The sequence below is a fragment of the Vulpes vulpes genome, chromosome 6 (genome assembly GCF_048418805.1).
Source record: "Vulpes vulpes isolate BD-2025 chromosome 6, VulVul3, whole genome shotgun sequence".
NCBI classification, from domain to species: Eukaryota; Metazoa; Chordata; class Mammalia; order Carnivora; family Canidae; genus Vulpes; species Vulpes vulpes.
In genome coordinates, this window is record NC_132785.1 from 52,111,978 (window position 1) to 52,128,877 (window position 16,900).

Below are 16,900 nucleotides of genomic sequence, written 5' to 3' on the forward strand. Positions count from 1 at the left end.
GTAATTCAAAAAATGCAGAACAAATCTGAATTAGACGTAACCACTGGGAATACAGTATTTTAGGCTTATGATTAGGAATATACAAGTGTAGTGTTACCAGATTTAGTAAAAAACAAAACAAAACAAAACAAACAAAAAGAAACTAAATGCCCCAGCTTGAGTTTCATATAAATACTAAATAATTTTTCAGTATGTCTCATTGTCACTAAGTAGGACATAGGATAGTTTGTCTCTTATGGGCCTGCCTGATTTTTTTTTTTTTAAATAGAACATCTCATTTTATTCTTCTTTTTGCTAGAAGGGTCTGTTAGCAATGCTCTTCAAAAATCTACTGTTATGATGAAAACCAAAGTGAGATTTTGAATGGTCTCCTGATGAATTCCCTTTTTTGCCCTATCTCTGGTGATTCCAAAGAACAGCTATTTGTTTGTGAGGCTTCTTGATGCCAGAATTAGCATGGAGCAGAGCCAGATTTAAGTACTACTCACTTTCCTTCAAAGTCTGGAGAGTAGGTGTGTAAGTTTGTGAAGCAAATACAAGATAGTCTGGACTATTAATAAAGTGTTAACATGACCTTGGGTTCAGAGCACTTTCTCTTTGAAAGATGTAATTAATTCTTCCTTTGTTTTCACTTATTCAAGGTGAGTTGAGGAAAGAAGTATATTCTTTATACTAGAGTTAATTGTTCAGGTCTGTCACATTAAGTATAATTGAGTGCAAGAAAGATTTATTGAGCTCTTACCTTCCTGGAGTATTGGAAATAATGAGCTCAGTGACACATCCTAAGCGTCAGTTTATAGTCTTCCAATCTACTCAACCATAGTCTGCAGGTATTTATAATCTTTACTTAGGTTTAACTATGATCTTGGGGTTTGTCTTTGCAAAGAATAGCCCTCCAGAATGCAGGACAGGCATTCATTAGTTCTTGAAGAAACTTCAGCAATTCCTCTGGATTTTTCTAGGATAAAATACACCCTCCCCTCTGACACCCCTCCCACATACACAATCAAGGTGATTTTATACTGCCGGGTTTTTCTAGAATATTTATTGCAGCTGGCAAGATACTCAATTTCAGTTGCCTGATAGCTGGCACTCTCTAATTCATTTAACGCCAACTACTGTAAAGAGTATTCAATGTTTTAACACTTTACAGTTCCTTAGATCTTTCAGAGCTTTGTGGCACTGAATCCCTAATTAGTACACTACAGAGCAGCTCTGTCAGAACTGAAAAGGAACTTCTGTGTACCACTCCTGCTGATAGGGAAATGTGCACAGAGGTACAGAGCATCCTCCTCCAGGGCTTTCTCATGGTTGTTACCTATGTACTTACCTACTAAAAAAGTACAATCACCTAGTTTCCAACATAGATACTTCTGTTCTTTACACCAGAAACCTCTTCTCGTACCAATCTCAAGTAAGCTGCATAAAAAGTGCTAGCTGGATTTGTTTTTAAAAATTACAAAGACAATAGAAAAATTACGCCAGAGAAACCCCATCACTAACAGTAATATGAACACAAGAGGACACTCCAAAAAATTGTTGAAGTTTTAAAAAAAAATCTATTGTATGTACTAAAGTCACCTTCTTTACACTATTTATAGACATTGTGAACTAAGCTTTTTTTTTTTTTTTTTATGTTTCAGGAAAAAGCCCCAATAACAGGTGTATAAAGCAGCAATATAAAATCAGGGATTGCTCATAATGGTTAAAAAAATTCTCCCTCTAGGGCTCAGCGGTTTAGCGCTGCCTCCAGCCCGGGGCGTGATCCTGGAGACCAGGGATTGAGTCCCACGTCAGGCTCCCTGCATGGAGCCTGCTTCTCCCTCTGCCTGTGTCTCTGCTGCTCTCTCTCTCTGTCTCTCATTAATAAATAAATAAATCTTAAAAAAAAAAATTCTCCCTCTAAATATCTTAGTTCAATACAACAAATATTGAATAATGAGTATGAAAGCCACTAAACAAGTATAAAAAGTGCTCTATGGGATACAAAGATCATGTCATTCCCTAACATGGAGTATTTAATATGTGGTATGGCACAAATATCCCAATAAATGTACTGAGAAGGCAGTGTGATTAACAACAAAGAGAGAGGGCAGCCCGGGTAACTCAGCAGTTTAGCGCCGCCTTTCCGTCCAGGGCCTGATCCCGGAGACCCAGGATCGAGTCCCGCATCTGGCTCCCTGCCTGGAGCCTGCTTCTCCCTCTGCCTGTGTCTCTGCCTTTCTGTGTCTCTCATGAATAAATAAAAAATCTTTAGAAAAACAACAAAGAGAGAGGAAAATACTATATGGGTTCCAAGGAGGAAAAGCTGTAAAGAGGGAAAAAGAATTTAAGGGTATTAAAGAATGAGGAGGATTCGGTAACAGGCAAAGACTACAAGAAAGTTTCAGGAAAAGGAGGCAGGAAGACTTTGCTCTAAAACTTTGTAACTGGGGGATCCTCGGGTGGCTCAATGGTTTGGTGCCTTCGGCCCAGGGCGTAATTCTGGAGACCAGGGATCGAGTCCCGCATCAGGCTTCCTGCATGGAGACTGCTTCTTCCTCTGCCTGTGTCTCTGCCTCTCTCTTTCTCTGTGTCTCTTATGAGTAAATAAATAATATATATTAAAAAAATAAAAATAAAAAAATAAAACTTTGTAACTGGAATACTGTGCTGTACAGTTTCATAGTATGGGAGAAATGGGCTAAAATATTGGTAGAGCCTATTGCAGACAGCCTTGAACTAAAGGCTTTAACCTTAATAGTCACTTTTGGAGATCCAACAACAGTTTTAGAGATGAGGGTGTGAATTGGTTTGTTGAAGTGAGGAGGCCACAAAATAGGAAAATCAATTAGGTTATTGCAATTATACAGATGACAATTGATAAAGGCCTCAATTAGAATGATGGCAGTGACATGAGAAAATGCTCTGCATCACTGGCCATCAGGGAAATACAAATCAAAACCACAATGAGATACCACCTCACACCAGTGAGAATGGGGAACATTAACAAGGCAGGAAACCACAAATGTTGGAGAGGATGCGGAGAAAAGGGAACCCTCTTACACTGTTGGTGGGAATGTGAACTGGTACAGCCACTCTGGAAAACTGTGTGGAGGTTCCTCAAAGAGTTAAAAATACACCTGCCCTACGACCCAGCTACTGCACTGCTGGGGATTTACCCCAAAGATTCAGATGCAATGAAACGCCAGGACACCTGCACCCCGATGTTTCTATCAGCAATGTCCACAATAGCCAAACTGTATAAAGGAGCCTCGGTGTCCATCGAAAGATGAATGGATAAAGAAGATGTGGTTTATGTATACAATGGAATATTACTCAGCCACTAGAAACGACAAATACCCACCATTGGCTTCAACGTGGATGGAACTGGAGGGTATTATGCTGAGTGAAGTAAGTCAATCAGAGAAAGACAAACATTATATGTTCTCATTCATTTGGGGAATATAAATAATAGTGAAAGGGAATATAAAGGAAGGGAGAAGAAATGAGTGGGAAATATCAGGAAGGGAGACAGAACATAAAGACTCCTAACTCTGGGAAATGAACTAGGGGTGGTGGAAGGGGAGGAGGGCGGGGGGTGGGGGTGAATGGGTGACGGGCACTGAGGGGATGAGCACTGGGTGTTATTCTGTATGTTGGTAAACTGAACACCAATAAAAATTAATTTATTAAAAAAAATAGAATGATGGCAGTGTTAAAATCAGACTTTGAGACTGAAAACCCAGGGTTTGGCAACTAAAAGGGAGCAAATGGGTTTGGAAGGGGTAGAAAAGGGGTGAGGGCGAAAGGATTTCAAAATATCTCCAAAACTAAGGTTTGTCTGAGACAAGGTTCTCAACCTGGACACTACTGACATTTTGGATCAGATACTTCAGTTATGGCTGGCTGTCCTGTGCATTATAGACTGTCAGCAGCATCTCTTTCCTCTACCTATTGGATGCCAGCACCCCCACCCCAATTGTGACAACCAAGTTTCCAGACGCTGTCAAATGTCCCTCAGGCAGCAAAAATCATTAGCTGAGAACTATTGGTCTAGGTAATGGTTGTGCCATGAATCAAGGAGGCACCACAAGTGACCATAATCTCAAACTTGAAGGGGCTGCACATTTTTGCTACAAGATGTGGCAAATCTGTGAAGAGCAGCTGGGTCCTTTTCACAAATGTTCACTTCAGCCTTACACAGATCACTCATATCTAGGAGTTGTATGTTCCCCACCCATAACTAGGTACACAGTTCTCAAATGACAAGCCATTTCATCAATCAAAAAGTTTCTTACAGGCAAACTTAAAAAAAAAAACAACTTTAAAGGACCTTCTACGTTCTCTCTATATTTGATATACCTATCTTTGGTCATCTATATTATGCCTATAGTTTAATCTGCAAACTTGAGTATTGTAACTATATAATCTGGTTAGTAACCTTTTAAATCTATTTTTTCATTGTATTTTTATATTATGGTCTGCACTATAAGTTTTCATTTTCTCATTAGTTTTGCTTCTGATTTACAGTATTAATATTTCCCAAATGATTTATACTTCTACACCATGATTATATTTGTCAGCTATGGATGTTTTTTACACATTTATAGTATTTTGACATCAGTTGAATGTTAGTGATGAAATATAACCTATTTTTAAAAATTTAGGCCTTGTTCAAGAAATTCAGTCAAAACGTATTATACACTGAGTGATACAGAAAATTTGATTTCATACTTTCATTCTATAATATAAACAATTTGGACATTATTATCTAAATTTCTGTTCTTTATGAACTATTTAGAAAAATTAACAAATAATTAAAATCCATGGACTCTATCAGAGAAGAAAGAATGAGGGACCTCAAAAATCTACAGGCTTCTCAGCCCACTCTAAGGCTGTCTGAAAGGCCTAATATTATAGTAGTAGAGAAGCCAAGAAAGAGTTAATATCTTACTATAGAAAACTATCCTTTACTACAAATGTGTATGAGCCCCATCACATATTGTGCCCTTTGTAGGAAATATAGACACTACTGTTTTTAATATGTAACTCAATATCTCTTAAGTCCAGTCCAGGTAATAACTTAACTTTCCAAGCCAAAATTAAGTGACCTAACTAACTCTGCCTAGACACAGCACAAATGTTAGTCCCAATACTTCGTCCTTATTTCATTTTCCCCTTAATCAGAGAGAGGTCTAGACATCCTCCATTACATTTAAGCTCCAAGTATTTACTCTTCACAAATCTAATCAGGCTTTGCCTATAATGGGCCTTCAAGAAATGTTTTGAATGAAAGTTGTTACTTCATTCCAAAAAACAATGTTCAAGGTCCCCATATCTGAAAATATATCTTCCTTCCTATTCCCTAATTGAGATTAAAAGATTAGGTGAATGAATGTACACATTCTATAAAACTAAATTTACCACAGTAAACGGTTTTCTTTTTTTAAAGACACTGCTCTGCAAAATTAGAGTACCTGCTCAGTTGACAGCAAATAAGACAAAAGTTCCCTTGTAACAAAATTCAAATGTTTAATTTTTTTTTCAAAACTTAACTATATTAATGAAAATAAATTATATTTAGACCACCTTCAATATTTGTACATCATCTTTATACAACTATAACAGTGCTTTTAAAAGATATTATATAAAGGACATTAATTTCACAATTAAAACAGGTTTTAAAAATGGGGGAAACATTAAAGAACATTAAATTCATTTGAAATATCGCATAATGCTGAGAGGTATGCTGTTTTTATCAAATGAACTGTATTTGTATTCAAAATAACAGGGCTTTCAGCTAAATATAATTATTTCTTGTCCATTTCAGTGATTTCCTGGATCCAAAACAAAATCTGTGTATTTATTTCTTTGAAAACATCATTTGTTGACCGTCCTTTCACTGCCATGGAATGATTTGCCTTCTCAATCCAGTGGATTTTATTGGGAGCTTGCATTTTCTGTGCCACTTTCTCCAACAAGTTCTAAAGGAAAAAAAGAAGAGGATGCTAGACCAGTGCTCTTTTAGGGTTTAATAAAGATCCTCTCTCTCCCCTGCACCTCCTTTACCGGCATCCATTCACTAAATATTGATTAAATACCTACTCTACAGATAACTTTCAAGGCAATGGAACATTAAAAGAAATGTCCACAGAAATGGCAGTCTACATCTCAAATACAGCAATACCACAGAATAAATCAAGCATTCATTCCTGAGAATATGTAGTAACGTGCACAAGTTACTTTTTCTCAAGTCAATTTTATAACAAATAGAAGAATCTGCTTGAATTTTGAAATGATAAACCAAATGTACAGTCTAGTATAAATCCTAAGTTTCAGATTTAATCTCTCATTCCCAAATAAGAGTCAATGCATTTAGCAACTCTTTCCACAGAGATTAATTCTGTCAGTATGCTTATATTTTTCAATTCTCCAAAGTAATAGGTAACTAAGTCACAAAACTAACATTAGTCCAATCAGTTCCTTTTAAAGAGACTGAAAGTTGCAGGTAATATCTTGTTCTTAAGATACTTTCATTCACTTTCTCACTTACACAAACATCAAGTTATAATTCACCTTTTCACACATTTCATCTGCTGAGCCTGACACAAACAACACAGGATCTTTTATACGATACAGATCTTCATCCCTAAGTTTATGTTGCTGCTTTGGATGGTGCAGTGGGTAAGAAATACAAATGAGACCTCGAACAAAATCATCAGCATCATCTGGCTCAATATGGCACATTACAGAAGCAGCTGCTCTTGAGCCCATTGAGCGACCTAAAATCAATTAAAATTAAGTTCAGTTTGAAATACAAACATTCATATACGTAAGTGGTGATAATATGGCATATTAGATTTCATTTACTGTTCATCCATCGTGATTGTATCACTTAACTCCAAAAGATGACAATTAACAAATTGTAATACCCATAATGGACATCTATGAAGAGTTAATAATTGATCCTAAGTTAAAAAAAAAAAATTTTTTTTCCTGAAGAATACTTGAGGTAAAGACAATTTTTGTGAAGAATCATGAGAGACAGTTGCTCAGGGATACAAATAAAAGGAGTGAACTTTGGGTTACAATACATATTTATAAGGCTGAAATTTGCTTTAAATATATAAAATACCTTGATGTTACACAAGAAAGTGACTTACCAAAACAAAACAAAGAAAATCCTTAAATTAGCTTCCTGTCATCAATTAATTTTAATTCTTGATTACCTGTTCCTATATCAGTATGAATAGATTTAAAAGCAAGTATTCAACTCACCGCCAAGGAAAACACCTGCCAGTTTGTACTCTCCTGAGGTCTTTAGGTAATTCTAGAAAAACCAACCAAAAACTTATCAGTTCCTTTCCTATAAAATATTTCACTGGAAAACCAACATATATTTCTCATCATTACTGAAATGTATGAAACTCTTTGCAAAGACAACCATAAAATCTTAAGGGATTCTTCTTGAAAGAGGTAACCAGTTCTTTGCTCTTCTGGTCATGTTGTCACTATCAGATCATAGCTGGGTAAATACAGGTGAATAAATGAGAAAAAAAAAATCACTTTACCTGTCTAAAAAAATTAAAAGTACTAAAATATTTTTAAAGAATTATATTAAAAAAAAGCCAGTAAAAGCTTCCAACTAATACAGAATTTAAGAGTACTAAAATCTAATTTAAAGTCCTGAAAAACTTAGCAAGTTTGAAATAATCTGGATTTTAAAAATTTCAAATTTGTTATCCTAGGATTTTAGTTTCAAAACTGTGCTGTATTTGTACATTCAGAGTATAGTAGGCAAATATCCAGAACTATATTCTGAAGTTATGTAATTCTAGTAATAAAATTACATCATACATAGCTTCCTTGACAGTACCATGGAGAACATTTATGATGTAAGCATTCATCTCCATGGAAACTGAGAGCAAAAAAAAAAAAAAAAAAAGAAATCTGACTACTATACAGCCTTAATATACTGTTGAGTTTCTAAGAATAGTCATTAAAAGCTTTTTAAAATAAACCAAATGACTGCTAATAGAATTTGCCTTAAATGTATTAAGAATTTTAAAACAAAATTCTGTTATAAGTAAATATAAAGAAATTTTCTTACCAAAACTGATTTATATGCCTTAATTCTATGTACAATATTAAGGCCTTTACAGGTAAATCTCAGGCAAAAAAAACCATGAGATGCAAGATGGGATGCCAGTGACATCAAATGAGGAAGGTTCATATCTCCTGACGCTCCATGTGTAAGAATTATTCCATATGTTAAGCTCTTGTTAGGTACCAAACAAACAGCATCTAGTAATTTATTTCCAAAAGGTATTTTTAATTTAACCTGGAATTCAAGAGAATAAAGGGATCAAAAATTACTTCCTTGCCTATTCAGACAACTAAATAACAATATGTTTATTCTGTGAGACCCATGATACACATCGCCTCTAAATAAGAAGCAATATTACCGATAGCTAATATTTAAGTATTTATTGTGTGTCAGGCAGTATAAGTGCTTTATTTGTACTAACTTAGTTAACCTTCCTAATACTTCTATGAAACAAGTACTATTATTACCTCCATTTTATAGAGGAGAAAGCAGAGGCACAGCAAGTTAAGTAACATGCCCAAGGTTATAGAGCCACTAGCTAGGATTCAAACTCAAGGCAGTTTGCTCCAAAAGTCCTTCCTTCTAACCATTAATGCTATACTGTCTTTTACAGTACAAGTTGAAAATAAGAAAATTACTCTGGAGCCACATGACTTTAAAAAAGAAAAGAAAGAAAAAAAGAAAAAGAAATAAAGAACGAACCCTGAAGATTCAGAACATATGAAAATATGTATTACCTCCGTATGACTCATTTTCACTGTTGAATAACAAACTTAAAGTGCATTACATCTGAGAAGCAAAGGACATCTCCCTGAAAAGAAGATTCTGTTGTGAAAGATGGGTTGGCAGACATGGATATGACATAAGAACTATGAGTGAACACATTCAGTAGCTGAAATAAACATATTTAGAACTACTTCTCTAAGAACTAGTGCCTTTATAGGTGCATTATTTCATTACTTTAAAGCTTCCTAAAGCCACAGGCACTCAGAATTGGTTACAGGGCCAGGTGTGGGGATGGCAGATGTTACATTAAGAAAAGCCAATGTGATACCTTGACATGGAAACCTTAAGAAAATTCCTATCAAAGTAAAATGTTGTATCTTGGCATATATGGATATCTTTTTTTCTAAGCATCTTTATTCTCAAACAACTATCTTCAATTTAATTTCACAGTATCTTTCTATTAACTCATTTCTTTCATCATTATCTTTCCCAACTCCTCCTCCTCTGCTCTGCAACAGAAGTATATATCCACATCCTTTGTTAGGTGCCTTTGCAGAGCTTCCCAACTGGCAGAGTGTACATACATCTCCACCCTACTGATTTGGGGCTTGCCTATGTGATGACAATGGAATATATGTGAAAGTTGCAATGAGTCACTTTGAACTGAAACACGGCAAATTTCTAGAAGCCCCCTTCAACTCCCACCCTCAGCCATCAGAAAAGCATGTTCTAGGTATTTCTGCTTTTTCAGCCTGGGTCCCAGAAGGAAGATACATGTTGGAGATATGAACCCAAAACTGAAGTCTGGAGCCCCGCCTAATCTAGCCAAGATCTAAGCCACAACCAAGAAATGTTGGCCTGAAGAACCAAGGGCATGAAATGTAAGCCACTGAGATTTGGGGACTGTTATGCAGAATTCTTCCCTATTTAAAGAGACTTTTTATTGTTCAGGGTATTACCAACATCAGGATCTCCATTATTCATTTATTTTTTTCTTGCTAACATTTATCCATTCATTCATTGAATACATGACAATAAGAGGATTCAAAGTTCAAAAAGTACCAAAATTATATGGTGAAAAGCCTCCCTCATTCCACTTTTGCCTTGTTACTCAGATCCCTTCTCCAAAGTCAGCTAACATTACCTGCTTTTTTTATAGATCTTGCCAGATATCTTATACAAATATACATATTCCTTTTTTTAATATACTTGTGTTTTTCTAAATCCTCCACCGCTTAAAATACATGCTATGTTTACTCTTTTCTTTATACAATGAGCTTCTTTCATTGTATTTTATGACTACAGAATATTCCAAGAGTTATACAAAATTTATTTCACCAACTATCATCTATTAATGAACACTGAGATTGTCTCTAATCTTTTACTAAAATATTGCAATGAATGACACATCCTTACATTTTCTCATGTGTGTAGACAAAGCTATATAACAAACTTGTGGGAGAGGAATTGCCTTACCTAAGGGTATAATTTGAAATTATATTTTTTAAGGAACATATTTTATTTTTGAATAGATAATATATGCATATGGCACAAAATTTCAAAAGCAAAACAAAACAAAACAAAAATGTAAATAGTTATTAAGTCCTTTTCCTCCGGCTACCTGGTTCCTTCCCTTTCCCAGAAGCAACCACTGTGACCAACTTACTGTCTGTCCTTCCACACACATATGTGGATGTGTGTGTGTGTGTGTGTGTGTGTGTGTGTGTAGAAAAATTCTTATTTGAGCTTGAGGGGAATCAGTCTGGCAAGAAAAATTCTGGGATCTTGAGTGGGAGAAGGACGACAAGGGACTCCAGCCTTCAGTGTCCCTTTTATAAATGTAGCCCCCATAATTAACTGTGCCTGGGTGCCCTGGTTCAAAGACCCTGTTTTATGTTCTCAAGAGAATAGCCTCCTGCCTTCTAACGGGAGAAAGGCAGTCACCCAAAACTGTGAACTAGAAAAGGGGATGTAGATATCTAATCGCTTCTTCAAAAGATTTCACTGAACTTAGGTTTATCTAAGCCCTCCACCTACACCCCCACACCATTTGCTTCATTGGCAGTTCCCAGGGTGGCCGGTGCTGCCACTTTCCGTGTGGTTTGTACAGGCCTGTTCCAGTTATTCCTGCTGCAGGTTCAGAATTAAGCTAGGGTTTGCTAAGTACATTTGCTTTCCAGACCCCAATATTTCGCTGCTATTGTTTCCTTTCCCATTCTCTCCGTCATTTGGATTTATGTCTTTAAAAAGCCGAAAAACCCTTTTTTACTGTCATTTTAGTGAGATTCCAGGAGGGAGTAATATTAGATACACGTATTCAACCCACTCTCTTTGCCTAGAATGCTCTACTGCTCCTCAACAACTTGGGTTTTGTGTTTGTTTTCCAGAGAAACTCTAACCCCTTCCAGATTTCCCGATGAACAACCCGCGCTTCACAACCGGCGCACGTCTTCTTCGCCACTATGAACCGCAGGATGCCGCCGCGACCTGGGCTCCACAGTCCAGGCTACAGCCTCCGGTTTGGGATTCGCACCGGGCAGGGTACAAGCGTGGCTCTGCGAACCCGGGAGCTGCAGAGTCGCCGTGACCAGGAGTCGGTAGTCTCGGTACTCAGCAGTGCCCCCACATCGCGGGCTTTCAAGCGGGAGCCGCGGGACCTCTCCTCAGGCTCCAGGCTCCACAAGCCATCGCATCTCGGGCCCCGGGGCCGAAACGCCACCACCGGGAAACCGCCTGGGCATGCTCTACTGTATCTACGGTAGCAGTCCTGCACGTCGTGGGCACACGAAACCGTGAAGGGGTCAAGTCTTCCGGGCGAGGGGCGGGGTCGATACTCCGGCCGGGTCCACAACAGATGCCGAGCGACGCCCCCCACAGGACTGTGGGGTTCGAGGGCACCTCAAACTGCCCTCGTTCGCTCCACTGGCGCGCGTGCGCGGCGCCCCGCGAGACCCCTCACGGCTCCCGGCGGTTCGGCTCCCCCCGCCCGCCCCTTCCCTCACCTCAGGCCTCCCCACCGGCCAGGCGGGCGAAACCCCGGCGGCCGGGCCCGCGGGCGCCGAGCTTACACCGACCACCTCCCGGAGGCGACAAACAGCCCCCGAGGGGCGACGGCCGCCAGCCCGAAACGTCTAAGACGGGGTCGCCAGGCGCGCCGGCACCTTCCTCCGGAGGCCGTCCCCCACCTGGCGGCGCCAACCGCCACCGCCGCCGCACTTACCGGGGAAGAGGCGGCCGAGAGCGCCTAACCGTCCTGCCTCCTTTCACGGGACAAACTACCGCGCTCGAAGGGACCGCCTCGCCTCACCCGCCGGCCCTCTCCGCCTCGGCGCACGCGCGCGCAGGCTCCGCCCCTCGGGCGCGCGGGCCGGCGCGCGGGGCACGCTGGGAGCTGGAGTTTTCCAGCCCGTTCCTGGGGGGCGGGGCAGCAGGTGTCCGGCTGCGGGCCGGGGGCTCGGGAGCTCCTCCAGGCGCTGCCTCGCTCCCGGCGTGCTCCACTTTAAGGAGTTTTCCAGCCCGTTCCTGGGGGGCGGCGCAGCTCCTTCCCCTTCCCAGCAGCGCCCTTCCGACGGAGGCGCAAGTCCGTGAGCAGGAGGTCAACGCTGATAAGTCTCTCGCGCCCACAGGCTGTCAATCCTGTTGACTGTGTCCAAGTATATACGAAATCCAACCCTTCTCGTGGTCTACAGACGGGTGGGAGCTCCCCCTTCAACTCGGCCTGGATTATTGAAATACTAAATGCTCTCGTATCCCACTTTGCCTCCACGTGTTTGCTACTTGATCAGCACAGCAGCAAACTGCACCTGATTGAAGTGCAAACCCCTCCTCTCAAAGCCTCCCAGAGGCTTCCCGGATCTCTCACAACGAAGCCAAAGCCCTTACAATGACCACCAAGGCTTTATATTTGGTTTTTGTTGTTGGTTTTGTTTCAATTTCGAGTTTTTATTTAAACTCCAATAAATAAGTAAATAAATAAACAAACTCCAGTTCAATTTCGAGTTATTTAAACTCCAATAAATAAATAAATAATAAACTCCAGTTAGTTAACATACCGTGTAATATTACTTTCAAGTGTAGAATTTAGTGATTCAGCTCTTAGGTTTACCATCCAGTGCTCCTCTCCAGTGCCCTCCTGAATACCTATCACTCATTTAAGTCAACCCCCCGCCCCCAGCAAACCTCAGTTTGTTCTGTACAGTTAAGAATCTGTTTTATTTAAAAAAAAATCTGTTTTATTGTTTACCTCTCTTTTTTTATCCCTATGTTTATTTGTATTGTTTCTTAAATCCCACATGAGTGAAATCATATGGTATTTGTCTTTGACTTATTTCACCTAGCATCATACACTCTAGCTCCATCCACACCACTGCAAACAGAATGAGTGATATTCCATTGTTGGCATCTACCACATCTTTATCCATTCATCAGCTGTTGGACATTTTGGCTCTTTCTGTAATTTGGCTAATATTGGTAATGCTGCTATAAACACTGGGGTGCAGGTATCCCTTCCAATCAGTATTTTTTTTTATTCTTTGGGCAAATACGTAGTAATGCAATTGTTGAATCTAGGGGAGTTCTATTTTTAACTTTTTGAGGAACCTCCATACTGTTTTCCACAGTGGCTGCACCAGTTTGCATTCCCACCAACAGTGGAAGAGGGTTCCCCTTTCTCCACATCCTGGCCAACATCTGTTGTTTCCTGAGTTGTTCATTTTAGCCATTCTGCAGGTGTGAGGTGGTATCTCATTGTAGTTTCGGTAGGTATTTCCGTGATGAGTGATGTTGACCATCTTTTTGTGTTTGTTAGCCAGCTGGATGTCTTCTTTGGAAAAATGTCTATTCAGGTCTTCTGCCCATTTCTTAACAGGATGACTTGTTTTTTGGGTGTTGACTTTAATAAGTTCTTTATAGATTTTGGATTCTAATCCTTTATCAGGTATGTCATTGCAAATATCTTCTCTCATTCTGTAGGTTGCCTTTTAGTCTTGATGAAGTCCCAATAGTTCAGTTTTGCTTTTGTTTCCCTTCCTCTAGAGACCTATCAAATTAAGAAATTGGTATAGCTGATGTCAAAGAGGCTGCTACCTATGTTCTCCTCTAGGATTTTGGTGTTTTCCTATCTCACATTTAGGTCTTTCATCCGTTTTGTGTATGGTGTAAGAAAGTGGTCCAGTTTTATTCTTTTGCATGTTGCTGTCCACTTTCCCCAATACCATTTGTTGAAGAGACTTTTTTCCATTGGATATTCTTTCCTGCTTTGTCAAAGATTAGTTGGCCATATAGTTATGGGTCCATTTCTGGGTTTTCTGTTCTGTTCTCATGATCTGTCTTTTTTTGTGCCGGTACAATACTGTCTTGATCACTACAGCTTTGTGATATAGCTGGGAAACTCTTTCTCTCTCCTTCTATTTTGATAGCCTTGTTAGATAGAGTATTCTTGGCTGCATATTTTTCTCCATTCAGCACATTGAATATAGCATGCCACTGCTTCTTGCCTATCAAGTTTCTGTGGTAAGATCTGCTGCTATTCTTCTTTGTCTTCCCTTGTAAGTTAGGGGCTTATTTTGTCTTGGTTCCTTTAGGAGTTTTTCTTTATATTTTGGAAATTTGACTATGATACGTCTTGGTGTGGGGTGGCTTTTGTTGATTTTGATGGGAGTTCTCTGTGCCTACTAGATTTGGATGTCTGTTTCCTTCTCCCAGATTAGGGAAGTTTTCAGCTATAATTTCCTCAAATAAACCTACTACCTTCTTTTACTCTCCTTTTCTTCTGGGACTCCTATGATACAAATGTTATTATGCTTTAAGGCGGCACTGAATTCCCTAAGTCTACATTTGTGAATATTTTTCTTTCCCTCTTCTTTTCAGCTTCATTGTTTTCCAGACTTTTTTCTTCTATCTCATTTATTCATTCCTCTACTTCTTTCATCCTTGTGGACATTACATCCAGTTAGTTTCAAATCTTGGTTATTGCATTTTTCATTTCAGTGTGACTAGTTTTCAGGCGTTTCACCTCTGTGGTAAGGGACTCCCTGGTGTCTTCTGTGATTTTCTCAAGCACAGCTAGTATCCTTGTGATTGTTGCTTTAAATTCAGGATCAGGCATATTACTTATATCTGTTTTGATTAGATCCCTGGCCGTTACCTTTTCTTTTGAGATGAATTCCTCCATCTTGGCATTCTGTCTTTTTCTGTATTAGGAAAGCCTGTTATGTTTCCTGCTCCTGAGAGCAAAGGCTTTATAAATAAGAGGTCATATATTGCCCAGGGCCTAGTGCTTTAGGAAGTGTCTCTGGTACGTGGTGTGTGTTATGTGCTGGCTGCTAATGTGTTTTGGCTGCTGTTTCCCTTAGGTCAGTCTTTTGCAGAGTTTCTCCTTGCCTGCCATGGGGAGTGATAGGACCTTGGCCAGAGTGTGACAAGTTTTAACTAGGTGTGCCCCGGTCTGTTTGTTAGAAGAGACCTGATGCTATTTCCTTTAGAGCTGAAGTTTTGCTTCTCTCTATGGTCAGTAGACATGATACATGTTGCAGGGGTGCTGATTTTCTGGGAGAGAGCCACCACTGCAGGTTTGCCCGAGAAAAGCAACATCTACAGAATGCAGGGGAGCAGGGCTTGGTATAAGCAGCTTAGGCCCCCAGTGTTGGCATTATGAAGCTTATTGAAGTTAGTTTACCTTGGGGGCAGGGGAGAGAAATAGCAGCAGCCCTCTTCCTTGTACCTGGAGAGGGGAGTTCCCACCCACCGTTGTTGGGGAAGCCCTCTCAGAAGAGTGAACAATCTTCCCCTGTGTGTCCCGGGTGTCCCTCAGATCCCTGTCTTCACCCTGTCTGGTGGGCCACCTGCCCACCTGGCAGCCCAGTGCACCTGTGTCATATGCCTGGCAGGCTGGCTGAGTTTTAAAACTTCAAACTTGAGGCAGCCTGGGTGGCTCAGTGGTTTAGCACCACCTTCGGCCCAGGGCGTGATCCTGGAGACCTGGGATCTGGATCGGGATCTGGATCGGGTCCAGCATTGGATTCCCTGCATGGAGCCTGGTTCTTCCCCTGCCTGTGTCTCTGCCTCTCTCTTTCTCTCTCTCTCACGAATAAATAAAATAAAATAAAATAAAACTTCAAACTTAGGGACCTGGCACGGTACAGACCCACACTGATCCTCTGGTGGAGGTTCTCCTGAGCTGCTAGGATTGGTGCCACTTGGTCCTAGAAGGGCAGTTGTACCAAGGCACAGGGGTGTGGAGTCTGGAGTAAAGTTCAGGAAGGAGCCAGTGTCCAGGTTAGCAGGCCTCAGCAGGTGTCTCTGTGTTTATGCTGAGGGGCAGGGGTGGGTAATGGCACTTGCCAACTCCTTTGTCCCAGAGAGGCAATGCCACCTCTCTCAGATGCGCTCCAAGAAGGGGGAGCTATCTCTCCTAGTGCATCCCATGGGATCCTCAGCTTTGTCAGCCTACTTCCAGGCTACCTGCCCTCCTCCTCCACAGGAGCACTGCAGCGCCCCAGGCCTCCACACCAGCCATGCCACAGACCCCTACAACTCCAGGCTTGAACCCCGCTGGTTGTAAAAACTCACAAAACTCAGCCCATCTTGTTTTCCCAGTCAATGGCTTTGGGGGAAGTGTTTTCTTCATTTTTTTTTTTCTTTTTAAAGATTCTTTTTGGGACACCTGGGTGGCTCAGCAGTTGACCATCTGCCTTTGGCTCAGGGCCTGATTCCAGATTCCCGGTATTGAGTCCCAAATCAGCCTCCCTGTAGGGGGCCTGCTTCTCCCTCTGCCTGTGTCTCTGCTTCTCTTTCTGTGTCTCTTATGAATAAATAAATAAACTCTTTCCAATGCAGTGGGGCGGAGAACTCGATCCCCAGATGGGACCATGCCCTGAACCAAAGGCAGACACCCAGCTGCTGAGCCACACAGGTGTCCCGGGGAAGTGTTTTCTTTATGTGATCCCCTGTGTGCCCCTCTGTCTCTCATCTCTCTCTGTGACCGGGACACCAACCCCCCTCCGCCCTCTGCAGCACCCGTGATCCATTTCTCCCCCAAATCATGTCTCCTACCTTCTACAATGTGTCCTCTTCTCTCCCTAAGTT

General features: G+C 40.7%; 1 protein-coding gene across 2 annotated transcripts; it reads right to left on the bottom strand.

The window, feature by feature from the left end:
- Nucleotides 1–5,489: 5,489 nt before the first annotated feature.
- Nucleotides 5,490–12,169, bottom strand: TEX30 (testis expressed 30). 2 transcript variants are annotated; one of them, XM_026008889.2, is made up of 6 exons: nt 12,036–12,169; nt 8,827–8,900; nt 8,093–8,323; nt 7,261–7,312; nt 6,559–6,764; nt 5,490–5,966 (listed from the first exon to the last, which is right to left on the bottom strand). In XM_026008889.2, exons 2-6 carry the CDS (start codon nt 8,839–8,841, stop codon nt 5,793–5,795), a joined length of 678 nt encoding a protein of 225 aa, XP_025864674.1. In that variant the 5' UTR covers nt 8,842–8,900; nt 12,036–12,169; the 3' UTR covers nt 5,490–5,792. The 2 variants fall into 2 exon arrangements, with proteins under 2 accessions (XP_025864674.1, XP_072617077.1); XM_072760976.1 differs by lacking the exon at nt 8,827–8,900 and having other exon boundaries at nt 12,036–12,164.
- Between the last annotated feature and the right edge of the window lie 4,731 nt (nt 12,170–16,900).

Bases quoted from the DNA above. Each gene is read 5' to 3' on its own strand.
- TEX30 (XM_026008889.2), bottom strand. The intron at 6,765-7,260 runs GTGAGTTGAATA...AATTGATTTTAG, and splicing joins GGCAGGTGTTTTCCTTGGCG to GTCGCTCAATGGGCTCAAGA. The intron at 5,967-6,558 runs GTGAATTATAAC...TTTTTCCTTTAG, and splicing joins CAGATGAAATGTGTGAAAAG to AACTTGTTGGAGAAAGTGGC.